The 23,385-nt window shown below is 34.6% G+C and overlaps 1 protein-coding gene across 4 annotated transcripts in view; it reads left to right on the plus strand.

The window, feature by feature from the left end:
* Positions 1–23,385, plus strand: part of IBTK (inhibitor of Bruton tyrosine kinase) — a 92,187-nt gene that overhangs the window by 16,019 nt on the left and 52,783 nt on the right. For 2 of the 4 annotated variants that reach the window (XM_060030298.1, XM_060030300.1), the window contains exons 5-16: positions 3,488–3,598; positions 4,950–5,120; positions 6,881–6,998; positions 7,088–7,268; positions 9,475–9,598; positions 11,977–12,154; positions 14,919–15,096; positions 16,305–16,904; positions 17,849–17,935; positions 18,768–18,850; positions 18,930–18,967; positions 19,398–19,494. In XM_060030298.1, the coding sequence (XP_059886281.1) occupies positions 3,488–3,598; positions 4,950–5,120; positions 6,881–6,998; positions 7,088–7,268; positions 9,475–9,598; positions 11,977–12,154; positions 14,919–15,096; positions 16,305–16,904; positions 17,849–17,935; positions 18,768–18,850; positions 18,930–18,967; positions 19,398–19,494 (1,966 nt within the window). The remainder of the gene's footprint in view (positions 1–3,487; positions 3,599–4,949; positions 5,121–6,880; positions 6,999–7,087; positions 7,269–9,474; positions 9,599–11,976; positions 12,155–14,918; positions 15,097–16,304; positions 16,905–17,848; positions 17,936–18,767; positions 18,851–18,929; positions 18,968–19,397; positions 19,495–23,385) is intronic. The other 2 variants (XM_060030299.1, XM_060030301.1) reach the window with 1 other exon arrangement.

Consider the following 23,385-nt stretch of genomic DNA (forward strand, 5'->3'; position numbering starts at 1 on the left):
TCTGAGCACTTTTAGAGATTAAAAAGAACTTTTGTATTTGATAGCTTATCTTTTCATTTGGATTATGTTAACTTTGGTGAAGGTGCAGTAACATATTTGAATGAAGAAATTGATCAACAGAACTTTACTAATTCTTTTTAGATTTTGTTAGTCTTAATCATATTTAGACTATGTAAAATATCATAAAACTATGAGATGTTTGTGTAAGGCATGTTTAAAGTTAGAAGGCATTATACAGATATTAATTTTTAAAAGGTAGAGCTTGTGTTGATTTTCTAGTTTTTCTTTCTACTTAATTAATTAGAGTTCTTCAGATTGTTTCTCAAGTGAATTTGTTGTTGATACTCAAATGAAGTTTGTTATTAGTTTTAGGTAAGTGAACCTGAGTTCTTAAATATAAGTAATTGTAAAATTTTAATTGATAATTCTAAAGGTTTGGTCTTTGGCCTTATATCATTATTCTGGATGATTCCACTTCAGTGGATTTTGCTACTGTTGGCATACTCATCTTTCTCTGTAACTCTCTTTGTGTGTGTGTGTGTGTGTGTGTATGTGTATGTGTGTAATTTATCTGTAGCCTCAGCTTTTCTTCCTCTTGAGTTTCATTTCAGTTGTACTCCAGACATTCTTTCAAAGTTTTTAAATTTAACTGTCTGAAGTGCTGATTTTGCCATTCCTAAACTTTCTCTACTTAATTTTTAAAGCTATAAATCTCAGTTTCTGAATCCTGAAAATTACACCTCAGAATATGTCTTTTGAGTTCATCTCTGCGTGATTTTTTTTCCTGATGTAATAGTTAATGTCATTCCCCTTTTATCCCCCCAAATATTTGGATTATATATTATATGGCCACCATATTTAGGGTTCTGTAGAACACTGGTTTTCACACCAAAAGTCATTAATTAATGTATCACAATTAGCAGTTTAAAAAAAATGAAATAGAAGAGTTAAACTCAAGAGAATATTAAAACTTGAGAGGCCAAGAACAGGAGCCCACATGGGAATGAAGAGTGACTAGAGAAGTAGAGAGTAGAGTGGTGTCCTGAAAGCTAGGATTCTGACTGGCCATCTACATAGACCTCGAGGGAACTTAGGATATTGAAAGGACTTGGGATGGACCAGAGTCATAAGCCTGGGGTCAGAGTTTCTAGTGAGGGTGAGGAAAGCTGTTAGAGCAGGGCTGGCTGCTCTTCCTCACCTAGTTCAGAGCCTTAGGTAGACGTCGCTAATCAGTCACAGCATACTCTTGTTCTCCCTTCGTCCCTCCCTCCCTCCCTCTGTCTTCTCTTCCCTCTCTGTTTTAAACTGAACTTGAACAGGTCCTCAGAATTCACCCATCAACAGCCACTAATGATTGATCAGAGTTGAGGCACTTAGAAAGATACCTGTTTTCCTTTTCTGACTTAGTACATGATATAGTGACATTAGGAAACGGGCTGATTGTACCTTCTGATCCTAAGATATATGTGCTGTAGAAGAACTGAGCATATTCCACTTGGTAGGGTTAAGGATGAAACAGTATACCCAAAGAGAAAACTACATTTCAGTTACGGCAAGGATATGAGAGTATTTTGTGAAGAAATTAAGGATGTAAGGGATTTTTTTTTTTTTTTTTAACTACGAAAAGGAGGATTGAAACACAAGCACAGTGGATAGGTTTGAGAGGAAGGAAAGCAGTGTAAATTTCAGTAAGAAAAATGGAAGCAAGTTAATGGGAATATTTACTGAGCACCATTGAGAGCCCTGTTACTCACTGAAAAAGGGCTGATTCTGTAGTATAGTACCAGATGAATTAACTGCCATGGAACAGAGATGATTATTATTAGCATAATATATTCCTCAGAATTAAGATGAAAATGCATGTCAGTTACCTCCTTAAAAAATTCAGAGGTTTTAAAGTTGGAGGTCTTACACTCTGGTATTGGTTGTTTTGTAGAAGTCAGAGATTATAGAATGGCATCCTAATATTGAATATAGAATTGAACAAAATGTATTACTTGTGGTTTCATGAAATAATTTTTCCCTTACAGATTGTAACTTTGTATTACACATTTGAATACAATTTTGGGTTTTATTTTTAGACTTTTTAGGCATTTGTGGTACAGCTAATAAATAAGATAGTGATTTTTGCATTATCATAGGCACATGTATTTACAGAACTCGCCAAGTGGTTTAGGGATATGTGTAAACAGAGCTTGCAATTCAGCTTGTAACTTTTTTTTTTGGCTGCTTTGGGTCTTCGTTGCTGCGCACGGGCTTTCTCTAGTTACTGTGAACAGGGGCTACTCTTCACTGCGGTGCTCGGGCTTCTCATTGCGGTGGCTTCTCTTGTTGCGGAGCACAGGCTCTAGGCGTGCGGGCTTCAGTAGTTGTGGTGTGCAGGCTCAGTAGTTGTGGTGCACGGGCTTAGTTGCTCTGTGGCATGTGGGATCTTCCTGGACCAGAGCTTGAACCCGTGTCCCTTGCATTGGCAGGCAGATTCTTAACCTGCGCCACCAGGGAAGTCCATGATTTTCTTATTTTTCCAAAGGACCCTGACTTTCTGGAAAATAATTCTAGGATTTTTTATTTCTTAATCCTTTTTTTAATATCCTAAGTTAGAAATATTTATGGGTGGCATAAGAGATGTAAATGCAGATTATTTTTAAAAGTAAAAAAGGATTTTTAGATAGTATTAAGGTAAAATAAGTATACTGATGCATTGAAAAGTAGCAAAGTGTGGCCTGCAGGTTACGTATGTAAGTGCATGCATATTTAAAACTGCTCTTGGTTTCCTATTATTGCCTTCTGCTGATGCAGTTCAACCCTTTTATAGTAACCTTGTTTTCTGGTAAGAATGTATGAAAATGGAACTGTTTGTCAGAGGGCAAGGAGGGTTCTGGGAAGGAAGTGGGGAAAAGAGAAGAGCTTGAAAATTAGTGTAAAATTATTTAAAGCCATGTAATTATATTAAAGGTATATTAGACAAAATCAGAGGTATGAAAAGCATGTACTGTTTACCCCCCCCCACTCCCTGTTTATAAGGTGATGTTGGAAGAAATACTCTTAAGGCACTTCTATTATGTTCTTTAGTAATAGTCACTATTTGGTAATCTTTATGCTTCATATTTTACTCTGTTCAATTCTTGCTGTTTGAGATTTTATGAAATTGGAAAACAACTGACTACTACTTTTTGTAGTTGAATACTTAAGATTTGCATTTTCCTTTGTTTAGTCTCTTGTGGGTAACACTTGCTTAATTCCTTCTAAATTTTTCTTCCCCCAATGTCAGTGTTTTTAGACGTAGTTTTAAAATAGACCACCATATATTATAAATTTTTATTACAGGAAACTTTAAACATGTACAAAGTAGAGAGAACAGTATAATGAATCCTAATGTACCCATTATCTAGCTTAAACAATGAGTAATATTCTCTTATTTCTTTTTTATAAAATAAAGGATGTTTTATTCACAGAAGTTTAATAATATTCTCTTGTTTTCCTGTAGGTGGTGCTTTGTAAATTTCACTCAGTGTTTCTGTCTCAGAAAGGGCAAGTTTATACCTGTGGTCATGGTCCTGGAGGACGATTAGGCCATGGAGATGAACAGACATGCTTGGTAATTGAAATGTCATTATACAGTTTAGGTAACTTTGGTAAAATTGTATAAACTGGAAACCTCAGTTAACTAAAAAATTTTTTTAACCAACTATTAGGAGAAAATAATATACCGACTGATAATAGAGTTTACAAGATCAGTTACTTTTCTAGCGTATTGTGTTCAAAATAAGGATTTAGATATGATGCAAAATTCTAAAGCATCAAAGAAAAATTATATTGTATAGCAAACATCGAGTCAGGAGAGTACATAAATAAGCTTTAAAATATTTCCATAGTTGAAATTTAAAAAATCAGACTAATTGTAAAACTCTTTTCCTGTAGTCCAGGGTCTAAGTTTTTATTCATTTTTAACTTCTCATTAAGGTATTTGTGGTCTGAAAATTGGGCCAATATTTTCATTGTATAATCACAAAATTGACTCTTAATGCTACTGAAACTTAGTGCTAATTGGAAGAAACCTAATAATCATTACATTCAGGAAAGTTATTTCCTCACTAGGTTACTTTTAAGGTAAGTTTTTTTTGAGGGGACTGCTGGCATGTTCATCAGTTAAGAGGTCTTTAAAAATGAGAGAGAGCTATGGTAGTCTCTTCCATTTTTTTCAAGGGTATATTATGTTCTAGGCATTGTTCATGCTTTCCATGCAATATCATTGCCTTGATTTAAGCCTGACAACAGCACTGTGAGGTTATAGGCCTTATTATCCTCATTTTATACACAATGACAATAATAATAGCACTCATTTATCAATTGTTTACTCTGAGCCAGAGAGTATTGTGTTTTGTACTTACTAACTCATTTACTCCATATGCTGATTTTTTATCATCCAAAATACTATTATTATTTTGTGTTCAGATGAAGAAAATGAGAAAAGATGAGGTTTGTTTGAAATCAAATAGCTGGTAAATGACAGAATTAAGATTTGAACCCAGAACAAATGACTTTAAAGGAATATGGTATCGTATGTTTGGTTATACATTGAAGGGCTGCATTGATTCCTGTATTCTTATTTATTTCTTCACTACACCAATGAATACTTTGGCTGAAGAGCTCCCTTTATTCAAACCAGACACATTTGCACTTGGTGTATGATAAATGATAAGGGCTCAAAAATCATTTATTGAATCAAATTGTTTTACTGAAATGTCTCACTGGGATTTTGTATTTTACTTATAAAGCAATGTCCATTAAACTTATCTCCCCCTTGCTGAATTGTACAGTTTGCCTATGATAGGTACAGCCGTATAGCAGTCGTATCATTTGGGATGTGGTATCATAAGATTCTATTTGTATTTTGTACTTTATATAAACGGTTAATGTGATATACTGAAGTTAATTTTATTTTGTAGGTCCCTAGGCTTGTGGAAGGACTGAGTGGTCATAATTGTTCTCAAGTGGCAGCTGCTAAGGATCATACTGTTGTATTAACTGAAGATGGATGTGTTTATACGTTTGGTCTAAATATTTTTCATCAATTAGGGATCATTCCTCCACCTTCCAGTTGTAATGTACCTAGACAGGTAAACTTCTCTTTTTTATTTTTATTTTATTTATTTTATTTTTTATTTTTTTGCAGTACGCGGGCCTCTCACTGTTGTGGCCTCTCCCGTTGTGGAGCACAGGCTCCGGATACGCAGGCTCAGCAGCCATGGCTCACGGGCCCAGCCGCTCCGCGGCATGTGGGGTCTTCCTGGACCGGGGCACAAACCCGTGTCCCCTGCATCGGCAGGTGGACTCTCAACCACTGCGCCACCAGGGAAGCCCAAACTTCTCTTTTTTAAATAATAAGGTGACCATTGGTGTAAAACCTATATGGACAAAAAAATGGAAGGCATTGACAGAGCAACTTATTTAACTTGTATTCAGCAGTGTGTTTCTTCAGTGGTATATTTTTTATTTTTCACAGGAGAAATTAAGCGTAGTAATGTACAGATTAACATTTGTTTGGAGTGAGAAAGAGCACTTGGGACATTAGGCAGCAAACTGCCTTAGATTCAACTTGTAAGTGTTCATAAGCATCAGGGAATCCAGATATTTTGGGTTTGAAATTTAAATAATTTTGAGGCCCTTCTTAAGAAAAAAATAGAAATTTTATAAGTAAAAAGTGGGCCATGTAAATGAGGCATCCAGAAACTTAAGCTTATTGGCTTCATGGTAGATCTGTCTCTGCGCAGAAATCATACCTGGCAAGTTTACGTGAGGGAACATAGGTCTAAAAGCAACTGTTTTTGTTCTGTTTTCCCTTTCGCATTTGTACAACCACCACCAGAGGGTGGCCTTTCCTCAACTTCAGGGACCTAGTACGCAGGACAGGACTGGTGCTTTAAATTAATATGTTACTAGAATCATCACATATAGCAAATGTGTTTTCAACTCATAAGATTTTGCATTTTGGGTGTTAGACTTCTTCATTGGTTTAATCCTCTGGATTTAAAATGATTATTAGATATACATTTTTAGTAATAAGCTTTAAAATCCAGTGCTTTTCCATCCTGGATGGCTAATGAATCAACAGGAATTTCTCCAAAATAATTAGAGGTTGTTTGCAATCTGTGGTACTTCTTAGGCCCATTTTCCCCAACCAACTGTGGAATTTGTAGATATTTAATCATTTTGCAGACTTTAGAAATGGTAGATTTTACTCCCATTTTTATTCTCATTGTGTGGCTACCGTGGAACTCTGGGTTGATATGGACATAGCCAGTATTAAGTGCGGACAGTTTTGTACCCCAGGAGCCATTTGGCAATGTCTAGAAACATTTTTAGTTGTCACAGCTGGGTGTAGGGGTGGGAGTAGTGCTACCGACATCTAGTGGGCAGAGTCCAGGGATGCTGCTAAACCTCCTACGATGCACAACAGAATCCCCACAACGAAGAATGATCTGGTTCAAACTGTCAGTAGTGTCACTGTTGAGATACTCTGGATATGTCAAATTTAAAAGTATCATAGTTTTCAATAAGAATGAGAATGCCTGTTTTGCATATTGCTTGTTAACAAAAGTTTAATGATTTGGTTTTTATACTGTGTCAGTTTTTTTTTTTTTACATGTTTAAACTCCTGACTTAAGGTGGCTGCATCAAGATGTCTTGTATTCTGAGAAGAGTTGGGGTGTCAGTATTAGTGCTGAGATCTATTAGTGATGAATGCCATTAGCACTTGAGGCGGGTACTGGCAGCAAATATGCCATATATTTGCTACCCTGGTCTACTGGATCTTGTGCAAAATTCTGTTAGTTCATAGGTACATAATAAACTGAAGTCTTGTTTGTCTTTTGAATAGATGCAAGCAAAATATCTTAAAGGGAGGACAGTCACCGGAGTAGCAGCAGGCAGGTTTCATACAGTGCTATGGACTAGAGAAGCTGTTTACACCATGGGACTAAATGGTGGACAGCTGGGTAAGAAATCCATGATGACAATATCTGAAAAACAAATTGTATTCTTAAAACGGATATTTTGTGATTTGTTTATTTGTGTAATTTTTTAGGTTATTTACTAGATCCCAATGGAGAAAAGTGTGTAACTGCTCCTCGTCAAGTCTCTGCCCTTCACCATAAGGATATCACTGTGTCTTTGGTTGCTGCTAGTGATGGGGCAACTGTCTGTGTTACCACAAAGGGAGATATTTACTTACTTGCAGACTATCAGTGCAAGAAGATGGCTTCTAAGTATGTGTATTTTTGTGAAAGAAACATACTTTAATAATAATTCAGCTCTTCCAGCAAATATCTGAGTATCAGCTTTATGCATTCTCTGAAATGTCAAATGGAGAAAATTGAATGGTGGGAAAGTCAGGAGTTTTTGCCTTTGATAATCTTAGTCTTTTGGCCAACATCCAGTAAATATATATAAAAGTTCTTTGTAGGTTGTAAAATAGTATTTCTGAATTACGATAACATATGGTTAAATATGACCTATAAGTTTCCCTTTTTTTATGCTTCAGGTGCACAGAACTAGATGAATCATAATTCTTGGTTTGTGACACTATCATTGGTTCACGTGTAGCCTTTTATATATTATACACTTATTTATTTAAAAAAAAAATCATATTCTGTGGACCCTCTACTCAGTCCTTGTATTTATACCTAAGTGGTATATTTTCTTATCTTTGTATCTGTATAGGCAGTTGTTACCTGTTTTAGTAACATGCAGTAAACAAGCCATTGGCTGTCTAATCAAAAAGTCAGTTTAAGCAGGGAATTATAAAACTTAGATGGGTCTACCAACTGGAGTTCTCTGTCTTTTGTGCATAAACCATACTTATAATACTTATAATGTGTTACCGGTTACTTCATTTTGAATGATTTAAGGAGCAAGTGCTTAAAAACAAGTGTGAAGTAAGTTAAAGGCAAAATCCTATATTTTTTATACATTTTCAGTATTTTATATAGTTGGTTAATCCATATCTGATTTGACAGCCGTTGTTTTTTGTTGTTTTTTTTTCTTGCGGTACGCGGGCCTCTCACTGTTGTGGCTTCTCCCGTTGCGGAGCACAGGCTCCGGACACGCAGGCTCAGTGGCCATGGCTCACGGGCCCAGTCGCTCCACGGCATGTGGGATCTTCCCGGACCGGGGCACGAACCCGTGTCCCCTGCATCGGCAGGCGGACTCTCAACCACTGCGCCACCAGGGAAGCCCGACAGCCGTTTTTTGCTTGTCATATTTATTGTGTCTTTTTAAAGTATTCAGCTTTTATAGAAAGTGTTCTTTTGAGACTAATATTTCATTGGTTTACATGATGTTTCATTATATTATAACTGTAGTAATAAATACAAGTAGAGAAATAGATCTTTGAGCAGGTACAATAGCTCAGTTAGTAGAAGCAGGAGTGTGTAGGAATTCTAGAGAGTAGCTATCCAACTTTTAAAGTAATCAGGGATTTGAATTGAAATTCAACAGAATGTGCTTTTGCTAATGTCAATGAGATGGTAACTTCATGAACAGATACCAACTATGAGGTTAGCTCATGAGCAGATGTCAACCATCAATACATACAACTTATCTTTTGTGTGTAACAACTGGAAGGTTATCAATTGTAGGTCATATTTCAGTTATAAAAACATGAAAATGTGAACATACATGTTTCTTAGAACTGACTGTGTAGGTTTCTTTCTGAGCATGAGATGATTTGTGAAATGTTAGGTTTTGTTTTTACTTTACATTTATAAAATCTGCCCTGATAACATTAAATTACATAAATATAAGTTACATCCAAGTTTTCACTAAGAAAATTCTTCTGTTACAGCTGGTTACAATGTAGTAATTTTGAGAAGAAAAACATTAAACAAACAAAAAAAGAAAAACATTTTAAAACGTGGGTAAAATATCTGAAAGGGAGGATAATCATTGGAGTAATAGCAGGCAGGTTTCACACAATGCTATAGGCACATCACGTGTGTAGATGTAATGAAATGTATAATGAATTGGCTAGTGGATGAGTTATTAAATTAGCAATACTAATGATTTTTTTGGTAGGTATATCTAAAGTTGTCCATATTTGAAATTAAGGATTTTTGTTTTGATTTGAGGTTTAAATTTTTTCTGTTAAAATGCAGATATATTTAGGAGCTTTTAGCCTTATCAGTTATTTAATCTAGAGAGAATGTGTGTACATGAGCAAGTGAGGTTTTAGATATTTAATGTGTGTATCTGGGTAGGTAGAGACCTTTGGGGAGGGAAGGACTTGCCATAGAAAGAAATGGTCATTGTGTAGGGGAAACTCATAAAAGGAGGAACTAAGGATAACAAAGGTCAAATCATCTTACTCCACCTTTCACAATAATCACCCTAAATTAGTGTTTGAACAGTAATTTCTTTAAAATTGATTGTATGTTTTAGAGAACATGTTAATCTAGAATTTTTTTTTTCACCCAGACAACTAAATGTGAAAAAGGTTCTTGTATCTGGGGGGCATATGGAATACAAAGTTGATCCTGAACATTTGAAAGAAAATGGGGGTGAAAAAATTTGCATTCTTGCAATGGATGGAGCTGGAAGGGTGAGTATATATTTATAAAAAAGCATAGTAATCTTGTTCTTAGTTGATAGCTGTAGGAGACCTGATAATGTAAAACTGTATTGCTATGATAGTGATGATTCCTGTTGACTTTTGTTTCCCTACTTGTTTTTTTTTGTTTGTTTGTTTTTTTTGCGGTATGCGGGCCTCTCACCTTTGTGGCCTCTCCCTTTGCAGAGCACAGGCTCCAGACGCGCAGGCCTAGCGGCCATGGCTCACGGGCCTAGCCGCTCTGCAGCATGTGGGATCTTCCCGGACCAGGGCACGAACCCGTGTCCCCTGCATCGGCAGGCGGACTCTCAACCACTGCACCACCAGGGAAGCCTTCCCTACTTGTTTTTGATGTCCAGTACTAATTATTGAGAGTTGGGAGCTGGTATTTCAAAGAAAGTATGATGACATTTAACTGATGTTGCATAGTACTGCCTTGTTAAACTGTAGTTTAAATTTTCATTTATTGTGCTTAAAATGGAAGTAAGAGGTTTTGATAGCTTATTTGATATATACACTGAGTACTGAAAAATGGTTTTGAATTGCATACATATGAGATATGTAACTATTCTTAAAAAATAAAAAGCTAAGCTGGCAATATTAAAAATACATAATTGGAAATTTTCTCTCAAATTTGGTTTTAAACAAATGTACACATAATATATATGCAGAGATCGTAACTATCATATAGAAAATGTAATGTATTTCTAGATCACTATATAAAGAATCTCTGGGACTTCCCTGGCGGTCCAGGGGTTAAGACTCCACACTCCCAGTGCAGGGGGCATGGGTTCAATCCCTGGTCAGGAAACTAAGATTCCGCATGCTGCATGGTGCAGCCAAAAAAAAAAAAAAAAAAAAAAAAGACTCTCTTACCTCTTTTCCTTTAAGTAAATAGAGTTCTAATTTTTATTCCTCTGATAAAATTGTCAATTAAAAATATGTATTATACATTAGAAACACTGAAAAAATTTTACACTGTGACTGGAAAAACACAGATTGCTTTCTGCTTTTTGTTTATAAAATAATAACATGCAAGTGTTTTCTGAGGTTTTATAAAGTGCTATACAAATTGGCATTTTAGAAATTGAAGAATTAATCATAAAGCTCCACCTGCTGGTACATTACAAGCATAAATCTACTGTGGTTGATGATTTTATTTGAGGGAACTATATTTAAGAATTAGAGATCTAATTTGTACTAAAAGCAGGAAGCAGAGGCATGGAATTGCATTTAAAAGGTTGAATATGTAAACACTTGACTTTGGGGGCTTCCCTGGTGGCGTAGTGGTTGAGAGTCCGCCTGCCAATGCAGGGGACACAGGTTCGTGCCCCGGTCCAGGAAGATCCCACATGCCGCGGAGCGGCTGGGCCTGTGAGCCATGGCCGCTGAGCCTGCGCGTCGGAGCCTGTGCTCCGCAACGGGAGGGGCCACAACAGTGAGAGGCCCGTGTACTGCAAAAAAAACAAACAAACAAAATTTGACTTTGGGATTTATTTCATTTACATTAATAAGGATCTAGCTTGTTTATACACGTGGATATTTACTTCCTGTAAAATTAATTACTTTGCTGTAAAAATGACAACCAAGCTCTGACGGAATCAGTTAATCAATACAGTCTACTTTTTGTGTACGTAACTTTTGAGTGACCTTGGCAGATACCATTCTGTGCTTCAGGTTTCTTAATTATGAGGGGATTGAGCTTTTAAAGATCAGCAGTATTAATTGCTCAAATGAAATCATACTTGGAATACCAATCTGTGAAGCAGATAAAAGGGTTACTGCTCTGGATAGAGCTGGATTGGGAAGCCCTCATCGCTCTCCATCCCTGAGCTATTTCTCAGGAACACTAAGGTTTGCAGAACCTGAGCTATTTCTCAGGAACACTAAGGTTTGCAGAACCACGTGGAAGCCATTGAATTCTATGATTTATTTTGTCTCTAAGACTTTGTTTTACCTGAGTTATGCAGACATCTCTTTTTTCTCCCCCTTGAGAGTAAAGTTTGGATTTTCATAGGGTGGTTTACATTCTTGTAAATACTACATCAAGTCTAATATTCCGAGTTTTAGCATTAAGATTTTTGTTTTTCTTTCCATTGTATCTGTTTGCCCCAAACAAGTAACAGTGAAAATTACTTCATAAGAGGAGTGTCTTTAAAGCATTTTTAATGCTTCATGTTAGCTTGATGTATTTTCTGAAAGACACACCATCTTGACTTTTGTAGTGTTTATCTTTTACTTTGAAAGAATGAACACTGAAAATACTAATCAGAGCTTTTATTTTTAGAGATAATATCTCTTGATTTCATTTTTTGGTTGTTCAGATGCTATATTGCTTTCTATTCCACTGAAATTTGGTTTTATCTTAGGTATTTTGCTGGAGATCAGTCAACAGTTCTCTGAAGCAGTGTCGATGGGCCTACCCACGCCAAGTCTTCATTTCTGATATTGCTTTAAGTAGAAATGAAATTCTTTTTGTCACAAGAGATGGAGAGGGATTTAGAGGGAAATGGTTTGAAGAAAAAAGAAAGAGTTCTGAAAAGAAAGGTTTGTTCATATATGTGAATGGCATACCTTTAGCTAACGTTTAATTTTGTAAGTATTTATCATTAGGTTTAACTGACAAGTGTTATTAGGTTTTATCCCTATATCGCTTCTTTTGATTTTGGTTGTGTGTTTGCAGGTAAACAAAGGGAATTCAATTCACTTAAATCCAGAGTTTTCAACCTTTTAGTATGCCCTGAGGTCATGGTACATTCCCATCAGTAACAGGGGCACATTAGTCTCTAGCCTTGGCTCTCGGGGCAGGGATATATAAAGTTTAAAAAAAAAAAACTTCCCAGATGGATTTGAACCATCTTCCAAGCTCCTTTTTTTTTCTCTCCCCAAACTGAGAATTGAGTGGCTTATGCTATGGGTTTTTTTGTTTTTGTTTTTTTACATGTTTGAATATATAAAATTAAACTTTTATAAAGTATCTTAGGACTTAGAGGAAAATTACAGGAAGAATAAGGTTTTTATGTTCATTGAGAATTTTAAAAAGTACAGGTGGTTTTATTAAACAGTTGCTGAATAATTGGAGATAAGTTTTATTCATTCCTTGATGAATATAAAGGAGAGCTTTAATTAAATGCTACCATTGAAAATAGAAGTCATTCATTACATTATATAGTTCATTCTTAATTATCTGATTATAAATTTACAAACTTGTGGGTTATTTAACATTGGTTTTTAACTTAGATTAGCAGCTTTTTTCTTTCATCCGTAACTAGTAATCTGTTGATTTTTTTTTTCCTTCCAGAAAAATTTGAATTCATTTATCTCTTTACATCTCATTGCTCCCACCCTAGCCCAAGTCATCACATGACTGACTGCAAAAAATAAGTTTTCTTATTTCCACTCTTACTTCTTTTTATTCTCTTACCAGAGTGAGCTTTTAAGCTCTGATCCTAATATTCCTGTGTTTAAAAACTCTGATGGTTTCCTCACTTCCTGTACATGGCCTACAAGCCTCCTGCTCTGGCTCTTGTCTGCATCTCTGAACTCCTCTTGAATTCTCTCCCTCTCACTTACCACTCTTCAGACACACTGACCTTCAGGTATTCAGTCTTGTCCAGCTATGATTAGTCCCAGGGCCTTTCCTAATTTTTCACATCTCAGCTTAATTTTTACTTCATCAGAGATGTTTTCACTGATTCCTTAATCTAAACTTAGTAACCCTGTTTTACTTTTAATACTCTCTTTGTATTTTCATCATGCAACTTATTTTACTTGTTTTTATGTATTTATCTTTGTGATTAATTTTTTTAATGCTGGTCTCCTATCAGATCATAAGATGGCAAGGACCATGATATAAGGTCTGTGTATCCTTATAGAGGAATCAAAGGTTCCTCTATATTACTTAGCATTCAGCATATTTCCTGACACATAATAGTCCCTCATTAAGTCATCTGTTGAATAAATAAATCAAATTATTATATGCTAAAAGATATATAAAGAACATTTATAATTACTCAGGAAGTTATAAACATATTCTTCAAAACTATAAAGCTACAAAGGAATGATTTTTGGATAGTTTATTGAGTTGTCATATTTTATTTCTTTATAGATTACACAAGTCTGTAAACATTTAAGATATATTTACTATGTGCCGGATATAGGGCTAGGTTTTAATAATACAAAAATATATGACAGGCCCCTGTTCTCAGACACTTACGAGTTTGTAGGGGCAATAGACATGTATATAAATATTTGCAGTTCATGGAGACAAATACTAATGTGCACATAATAAGTTTTTTGAGAGCATAGAAATTAGAGTAACTGAGTGTCAGGGGAAGATTAGGAAAGCCCTGTGAGGCTGAAAAAGTGAATTTTTGAGAGAGTAACTAGAATGCACATTTGACTTGTAAGTGTTGGAAGTCCTCAGAATTGTGTCTTAGTCATATTTAGTGGTCTAAAACTGAATTCTGATCTCATGCTCATGCATCTGCTTTTCAGTGTTTCTAAGTAAATGGGTATCTTTCACACCCCATGTTCACTCACCCTCTACATCCCATTGGTCACCAAGTTTTGTCACTTCCATTTTAAATATTTTTGAAATCTTCACGTTCTCTAGTTTCATTGCTACAACTTCAGTCTATAGTGTTCATTCTTTTTCTGGACTCTTAGTTTCCTAAATGATCTCTCTTTCGTTATTTTTGTTTACTTTAAACATTTTTCATACTACAGTCAGAATCATTTCTTTGCATGCACATTTCATATTTTTTTTAAATAGGCTTGATCTGACTTTTAATGAAAAAATCATTTGTTTAATGTCTGCCTTCTCTGCTACATTGTGTACTTCAAGATGGTAGGGACATGCCTATCTTATAGGTTCACTACTGTATTACTAGGGATACACTGAAAAGCACTTTATCACAGTAGCACAGTGTGGTCACTCAGATATTTGCTGAATAAATGGAAGGAAGGGGGAGAAGAAGGGAGGGAGCAAATAAAATTTTTAATGGAAGCTAAGGAATTTTAAAAGGTAGTATAACATTGTATTTGCCTTTTAGATAGCTTTGGTTGCAATGTGGAGGATAATATCATGAATAATTGAGAATTGACCCACCAAAATTTCCTTTATATAAGCCAACCAATATATAGGGTGTAAATTATGTTGAAGAGAGAGAAGATGTAGTTCTTCAGAAGGACTTAACACAGACAAAAGATATTTCCATAGTCTCCTAATTGTTTTTCTATTATTTACTCCTAAATCATTTTAAGTTTCAACAGAGCCTTGATTAATGGAAGTTTATTTCTTTCTTTTTAGCAGAGATTTTATCAAACCTTCATAATTCCTCACCAGATGTGTCTTGTGTCTCTGATATAAATAGTGCATATGAAAGAATTCGACTTGAGAAACTTACTTTTGCCCATAGAGCTGTTAGTGTCAGCACAGATCCAAGTGGATGCAACTTTGCAATCTTGCAATCAGATCCTAAAACAAGGTAGGTACTCTTGTATGTACTAACTTTCTTTTTTAGAAGGAACAATCACTGGGCTTTCTGTTTTCAATAGCTCTTGGAACAAATTTAATTGAAGAGCTGTTGTCAAGTCTTGTAGAGACTTCAGACATATTGATACAGTCATGTTACCAGGTTAACTCAGGGGTGGAATTTGTTACGTTGGAAATGTTGTATGTTCCTTTTAGTTTGTAAACTGATATTTATTGAAAATATTGAAGATAATATGTACATATACACACAAAATTTATTCATATCTTTAGTACTTTGTGATGTACTGTAGGTTCTCAGATTCTGAGAAACAGATTATAAATATTTGTTATGTAGTTCATAAAAATTTCTGACCCTTGAATACAATGAGAAATGACAAAGGAAGAGGTAGTATAGAGTCATCTGGAGGGCATTGTGAATCTCAGTGCAAATCTTCTGTCACATTAGTACAGAGATGACAGGTTAAGATAAATATCAAGGGTCTTATTGAAGAGGGAAAAAGTCCTAGAGACAGGGTTAACATTCCTCTTGCTTTGCCCAGGTCAGTCCCATATTTAGCACTGAAAGTCTGTTCTCCTGGGAAACACCCTCAGTCCCAGGCTGACCAGGGGGGTTGGTCACCCTACCTAGAAGGGCAAAATGTAGATTGGGAAGGTATGATTGCATGTTTACAGTACTAAAGAACCAGGGTTGTGGACTGATGTATGTCTGTGTGTGTATTTATCTTTACTTCCTTAAGTTTCTAACCTATTCCGGGATCTGGGACCTGAAGTATTTACTCGTTTCTGTATATGTTTTCTCCACTTGTGAAATAAAAGGATATAAAAGAGGAAAAAGTTGAAAACTGTACTCTTTTTTAATGTTTTTAGTGATACTTTTAATCATTTAAAAAATTTCTGTGAAACAGTCGTTCAAATTTATATTCTAGTGTTTCCTTGTAGAAAGAAAACAATGCTTTCAAAGGAACACTTAATTCTTGTCATTTTAGTTTAGGGGAAAAAATACGTAAAGGAATAGAAAATACTTAAAGGGTGATACAGTATCAAAGACTGTGAGCAATATTCTTATGTTATTGGAAGTGCTAAATTTAAAATTTTCTAAGTTTAATAAATAAAAAATTACACTTTAAAAGGAGAGTTGGCTAGGGATGCTTTCTTTTTTCATTTTCTGGAAAGTAAAAATAATTTTTGTTTCATTTCTAGCCTTTATGAAATTCCATCTGTGTCCTCATCATCCTTTTTCGAAGAGTTTGGCAAACTGTTGAGGGAAACGGATGAAATGGACAACATCCATGATGTGACATTTCAAGTTGGCAATAGAATCTTCCCTGCACATAAATATATTTTGGCAGTGCGTTCTGACTTTTTCCAGAAATTGTTTCTTTCAGACGGTACTACTTTAGACTTTATAGATGTTTACCGGAAAGATGAAGATTCTGCAGGGTGCCATCTCTTTGTGGTAGAGAAGGTTCATCCTGACTTGTTTGAATACCTTTTACAATTTATATACACAGATACTTGTGACTTTTTAACTCATGGCTTCAAACCAAGAATAAATTCAAACAAAAAACCAGAAGAATATCAGAGCACTCCGAATTGTCATTTGAATAAAATGAATTCCCATGAAGATAATCAGAAGTCAGCATTTGAAGTTTACAAAAGTAATCAAGCTCATACAATTAGTGAAAAGCAGAAAAGCAAAAACAAATCTTTCAAAAAAGTAAAAAGTGTTGGGGAAGATGATCCTGTAAAAATGTTGCAAAATGTTGCAAAGAAACTTGGTTTCAATAGTTTGAGTAGTAGGTATGACTCCTCCTTAATATCTGTTCATGTACCTCATATGTCCTCCTTTTAGAAATTCTTTGTTGTTTTTTTTGTTTTTTTTGCTTTGATTTACTGCTGCTACTGCTCTTGCTTCTGTTCTTGGACCTGCTTCTCCTCCTCCCCTCCCTTCCCCCCATTCCCTCCTCATCTTCCTTCTCTTATTTCTCTTTCCCTCAGTCTCCGTCTCCATCTCCTTTTCTCTCCACCTCCCCTTTATTTTTTGGATTTGTATCTTTCTTTTCATGGACCCCTTTCTCCATTTTCTGTGAAAGCTATCTCTGGGATTCCCTGGATTAAAACATTAAAGGATAGGAAGGCTGTTAGTCGGTTTGAACTCTCAATGGTGTTTGTATAACAGGGATCTGGAGTGGCAGACAGAGTGGTATTCTGGAAAGAGTACTGTCTTTGGAGTTATAAGGAACTATACATGACTCTTAGCTCTACTGTGACTAGGTAGGGCAAATTTCTTATTTCCTTGAACCTCAGTTTCTCAGTATATAAAAGGGGATGGATAATATTGACCTAATATTGTTGGTGTAGTTTGGTCATATAGCATGTATGAAGTGCCTAATACAGTATTTGTCGTCTTATATTATATACCAGATTTTTTGGAATTCTCTGTTTTTAAGGTATTTATATTGCCGGGGGCAGTATAACCTTAGTTGTGGGGCAGGAGCAAGGGAGGGTAGTATATCATGTTTTCTAATTGCAAACAGTGAAGGGCTTTATGCATACTGATGTTTAATATATTTTTAATATTAAGTATGATATTTCTTTATCACAGAATGGGGGTTAGTTGAGATACTCTTCCAGGTGATACAGATTATATAATTATGTTCAGGTGTGGGCCAATTTGTTGGATTTTTGTTGTTCGTTTTGGTAGGGGAATATATTCACCAGTTGTTAATTTTTATCCTTGATAGGTTAGATGGAGTCCGATTTGAGAATGAAGAAATTAATGTCATTGCCAAGAAAACTGGTAATAAACCAAAGCTAAGTCAGAGAAAATGGTAAGTTAGGAAATGAAGATAAACTTTTCATCCCTAGATTTTGAGACCTAAGTGTGGAAATAGAGCTCTTTTTACTCATATGTGAAGCAAAATGTGTATGTGAATACCCTCTTACCTTTATTAGTCTTCTTTATTTCTGGAAATGTTAGAGAGCTGTTGAGGCAAATGGATGAAAGTATTAACTGCTCAATAAGACACTGATACAGTTCATTTTTTTCTGATTACTTTCTAATAAAGAAAGGAATTAAAAAAATTTTTTGGCCTGAATTTTGTAGTTTTTTATAAGTAGGTAATGATGTTAACCCAAAAACCAGTATAATTATGACTCGTCAGCATTATGAAGATTATTTCCTTTAGTATAATCTTTTTCCGTAATAGATATGCTATTCTAAATATGTTTATTATTAAAAGTTTTTGTTTTTAGGTATGTGTACTTGGTAGGTGAAAAGTCTTGGAGAAAAAAAAACTGTGGCGGTATCTAGACTGTGCTTAGCACAGAATAGGTTGTACAAATAAGTGAATTAAAGACCTTTGACTATGATGTTACTTATTACACCGGGCCTGTATTGAAAAAGGAAAATAAAAAGCAAGACTTCTTTGAATATTTATCTGTATTGAGTTCCCTTTACAAATATTATCTTTATTGTAAGGCCTTATTATCTTCCCTAAAGTGGAAGGAGATGAAGTACTTTATATGTATACCCTCAAGTTGTATATTCTCTGCCACCTTTAATTAGGAGAAAATCAAATGTTAAATCCTATAATGGATTTTCTTATTTGCTGAATATGTAAAGAAATTGCTCTTCAATTAAACTTTTTTTTTTTTTTCCAGTTCTTATTTATGTGATGTGACCATGAAATCAGTGGATGGAAAGGAATTTCCTTGTCATAAATGCGTTCTTTGTGCTAGACTTGGTAGGTACACTTTTGTTAGTTGCTAATTTATTTGTTTTGGTATTGTTTCACTATTCTTACTCAATTGTTTTTCTTTCAGAATATTTCCATAGTATGCTGAGTAGCTCATGGATTGAGGTAAGATTTAAATAGAACACATAGACTGGTAGTTATACTTTTGGGAAATTATATGCTAAAGAAAGTAAAAAATATTTTAACTCAGTTTTTGCTTTGTATTCGACTTTATTTATGCATAAGTCTGCTGGAAAATAGCAACATTCGAAAATGAAAATTGTTGCAAAAAAGTTACTTAAGTTAAATTCTCCACTATTATTTGGACTTGTATTTGGAATACCAGTTTGTTTCTTTTTTTCTCAATTTTTCTTGATTCTTTTTCATGTTACAAGGCATTTAAAAATTAAATGTATCTCATTTTAGCTTTGTGTTTTATAAATGTTATGTTGTTTTGCATTTGATGTGATTCCTGTTAAAAGTTTTTCATACCAGTAACCTCAGTCAGATTGTAGTAGTATTTTGTAGTTTAATTATTTTATTTTATTTTATTTAGGCTTCCAGTTGTGCAGCTCTGGAAATGCCAATACATTCTGACATACTGAAAGTTATTTTGGACTACCTCTATACTGATGAAGCTGTGGTGATAAAAGGTATTAATAAGAGTTAAGACATTTCAGATATTTAAGATATAGTTAAAAATGATAAAGTCACGTGAATCTTAATTTCTACTCTAATTGAAATAAGCCATCAACAGAGGCTTAAATTTAAAATAAGCAAATAGGGATGATTACTAATAGTAAAGGAATGGAAAAGAAAATTTTCATTACCTATGTGAATATATAAGACTTATTAATATTGGTTGAGATTAGATTTAACATTTCCATACCCAGCTACTTATATGATTAAGATGAGGACTTGACAGCAGGGAGTAGAGTTTTGATAGTCTACAAAAGTTCTTTCTTGCCTGTTTTTCCCCTGTGTGAACATACCTGAAGTAAAATAAATAGACTAATAATTGAACCGAAATTTATAAAGACAGTTCATTTGTATACTTTGTCAGGCAACACACCCATGTTTTATTTACCAGGTGTCTTTAGTCATAGAGTGGTATGCTTTTGTGTTCTGTGTATGTCGATACCACATTTTCTTTATCCATTTGTCGATGGACATTTAGGCTGTTTCTATATTTTAACTATTGTGAATAATGCTGCAGTGAACTTGGAAATGCATGTATATCTTCAAAATCCTGATTTCAGTTCCTTTGGCTAAATACTCAGAAGTGGGATTGCTGTATCATATGGTAGTCCTATTTTTAATTTTTTGAGGAGCCTCCATACTGTTCTCCATAGTGGCTACACCAATTTACACTCCCACCAACACTGCACAAGGGTTCCCTTTTCTCCCCATCTTCATCAACACCTGTTATCTTGGTTTTTTTTGATAATAGCCTTCCTAACAGGTATAAGGTGACATCTCACTGTGGTTTTGATTTTCATTTCCTTGATAAATAATGACATTGAGCACCTTCTCATTTACCTGTTGGCCATTTGTATGTTTTATTTGGACAAATAAATGTCTATTAAGGTCTTTTGCACATTAAAAAAATTTTTTTTATGTTTTTAAAAAATTTTTGTTTTGTATTGGACTATAGTTTCAGGTGTACAGCAAAGTGAATCAGTTATACATATACATGTATCTATTCTTTTTCAAATTCTTTTCCCATTTAGGTTATTACAGAATATTGAGCAGAGTTCCCTGTGCTATATGTAGGTCCTTGTTTGTTATCTATGTTAAACATAGTAGTGTGTATATGTTAATCCTAAACTCCCAATTTATCCCTCCACACACCTTTCCCCTTTGGTAACCATAAGTTTGTTTTCTAAGTCTGTAATTTTTTTTTTTTTTTTTTTTTGCTATTGTATTTTTAGGAGTTCGTTATATATTCTGGATGTTAATCTCTTATCAGTTATGGTTTGCAAATATTTTCTACCATTCCAAAGTTGCCTTTTTATTTTGTTGACTGCTTTGCTGTGCTTTTGGTTTCATGTAATACCACTTGTTTATTTTTGCTTTTTGTTTCATGTGGTTTGGTGTCACATCTAAAAAATCATTGCCAAGACCAATGTTTGGGAGCTTTTCCCCTTTTTTCTTCTAGGAGTTTTATAGTTTCAGGTCTTAGATTCAAGTCTTTAATCCACTTTGAGTTGATTTTTATGTTATGGTGTAAGATGTGGGTCCAGTTTCATTGTTTTGCACGTGGATATTAAGTTTTTCTAATACCCTTTAGTGAAGTGACTGTCCTTTCCCCATTTTATATTCTTGACACCCTTGTCAAAGATTAATTGGCTGTATATATGAGGGTTTATTTCTGGGCTCTGTATTATGTCTCATTGGTCTACATGTCTGTTTTAATGGCAGTACGTTATAGTGTTGATTACTGTAGCTTTGTAATAGAATTTGGAAATCAGGAAATGTGATGCCTCCAGCTTTGTTGTACTTTTTCAGTAGTGCTTTGGCTATTTACGGTCTTTATGGTTCCGTATGAATTTTAGGATTACTTTTTCTACTTCTGTGAAAGATGCCATTGGAATTTTTATGGGATTTCATTGAATATGTAGATTGCTTTGGGTAGAATGGGCATTTTAACAATATCAATTATTCCAGTCCATGAACATGGGATATCTTTCCATTTATTTGTACCTTCTTTAATTTCTTGTCTCAGTGTTTCATAGCTTTTGGTGTGCAGATCTTTCACCTCCTTGGTTCAGTTTATTCCTGAGTCTTTTATTCTTTGTGATGCGATTGTGCATGGCATTGTTTCCTTAATTTCTCTTTCTGTTAGCTCATTGTTAGCATATAGAAATGCAACAGGTTTTTGTGTATTGATTTTGTACCCTGCAACTTTATTCTTTCTTTATTTTTAAGAGTATTTTGGTGGCGTCTTCAGGGTTTTCTATGTATACTGTCATGTCATCTGCAAACAATGGCAGTTTACTTCTTCTTATTCAATTTGGATTCCTTCTGTTTCTTGTCTCATTGCTGTGGCTAGGACTTCCAGTACTGTGTTGAATAAACATGGCGAGGGTGTGCATCCTTGTCTTGTTCCTGATCTTAGGTGAAAGCTTTCAGGTTTTTACTGTTGAATATGATGTTAGCTTTAGGCTTGTCATATATGGCCTTTATTGTGTTGAGGTACATTCCTTATATACCTAATTTCTTAAGAGTTTTTATTATGAATGCATGTTGAATTTTGTCATATTCGTTTTTTGCAGCTATTGAGATGATCGTATGATTTTTAGCCTATGTTCTGTTAATGTCGTGTATCGTGTTTATTGATTTGCACATGTTGAACTATCCTTGCATCACAGGTGTAAATCCCACTCGATCATGGTGTATGATCCTTTTAATATGTTGTTTAATTTGGTTTACTGGTATTTTATTGAGGATATTTATATGTATGTTAATCAGGGATATTCTGTAATTTTTATTGTAGTGAACTTGTCTGCCTTTGGTATCAGGATAATGCTGGCCTCATAAAATGAGTTTGGAAGTTTTCCCTCCTATTCAATTTTTGGTATGAGTTTAACAAGGATTGACGTGAATGTTTCTTTAAATATTTGGTAGAATTCACCTGTGAAGCTTTCTAGTTTTGGGCTTTACTTATTTTGGAGACTTCTAATTATTGATTCAATCTCCTTACTGTGTTATTGGTCTGTTCACATTTTCTATCTCTTCATGATTCAGTTTTGGTATGTTTCTAGGAACTGACCCATTTCTTCTAGATTATCCAGTTCATTAGCATATAGTTCATAGTAGTATCTTATGATCGTTTGTATTTCTGCGATATCACTGGTAATGTTTCCTCTTTCGTTTACAATTATTTATTTGAGTCTTCTTTTTTCTTAGTCTACTTAAGGGTGTGTTAATTTTGTTTATCTTTTCAAATAACCAACTCTTAGTTTAATTGGTCCTTTCTATTGTTTTAGTAGTGTCTGGTTCATTGATTCCTGCTCTATCTATATTATTTCTTTTCTTCTCCTAACTTTGGGCTCTGTTTTTCTTTTTATAGTTCTTTGTTGTGTAAAAACCTTAAGGTTGTTCTTTTGCAATCTTTCTTTTTAAGGCATTTATCAGTATAAACATGTTTCTTAGAACTTCTTTTGTTTAATCCTATAAGTTTTGATACGTTGTGTTTCCCATTTTCCTTTGTCTCAAGATATTTTTTTGCTTTCTCTTTGATTTCTTCTTTGACATATTGGTTGTTCAGGACTGTATTGTTTAATTTCTACATATTTGTGAATTTTCCAGTTTTCCTCCTGTTTTTCTGATTTTATACCATTGTGGTTGGTAGAGAAGATACTTGGTGTGATTTCAGTCTTCTTAAATTGTTAGACTTGTTCTGTGGCCTCACATATCGTCTGTTTTGTAGAATGTTTTGCGTACGCTTGAGAAGAATGTGTATTTTGCTGTTGTTGGATGGAATGTTCTCTATATGTCTGTTAGGGCCATTTGGCGTATATTGTTGGGCAGGTCTGCTATTT

Source organism: Delphinus delphis, chromosome 14, assembly GCF_949987515.2.
Source record: "Delphinus delphis chromosome 14, mDelDel1.2, whole genome shotgun sequence".
NCBI lineage: Eukaryota > Metazoa > Chordata > Mammalia > Artiodactyla > Delphinidae > Delphinus > Delphinus delphis.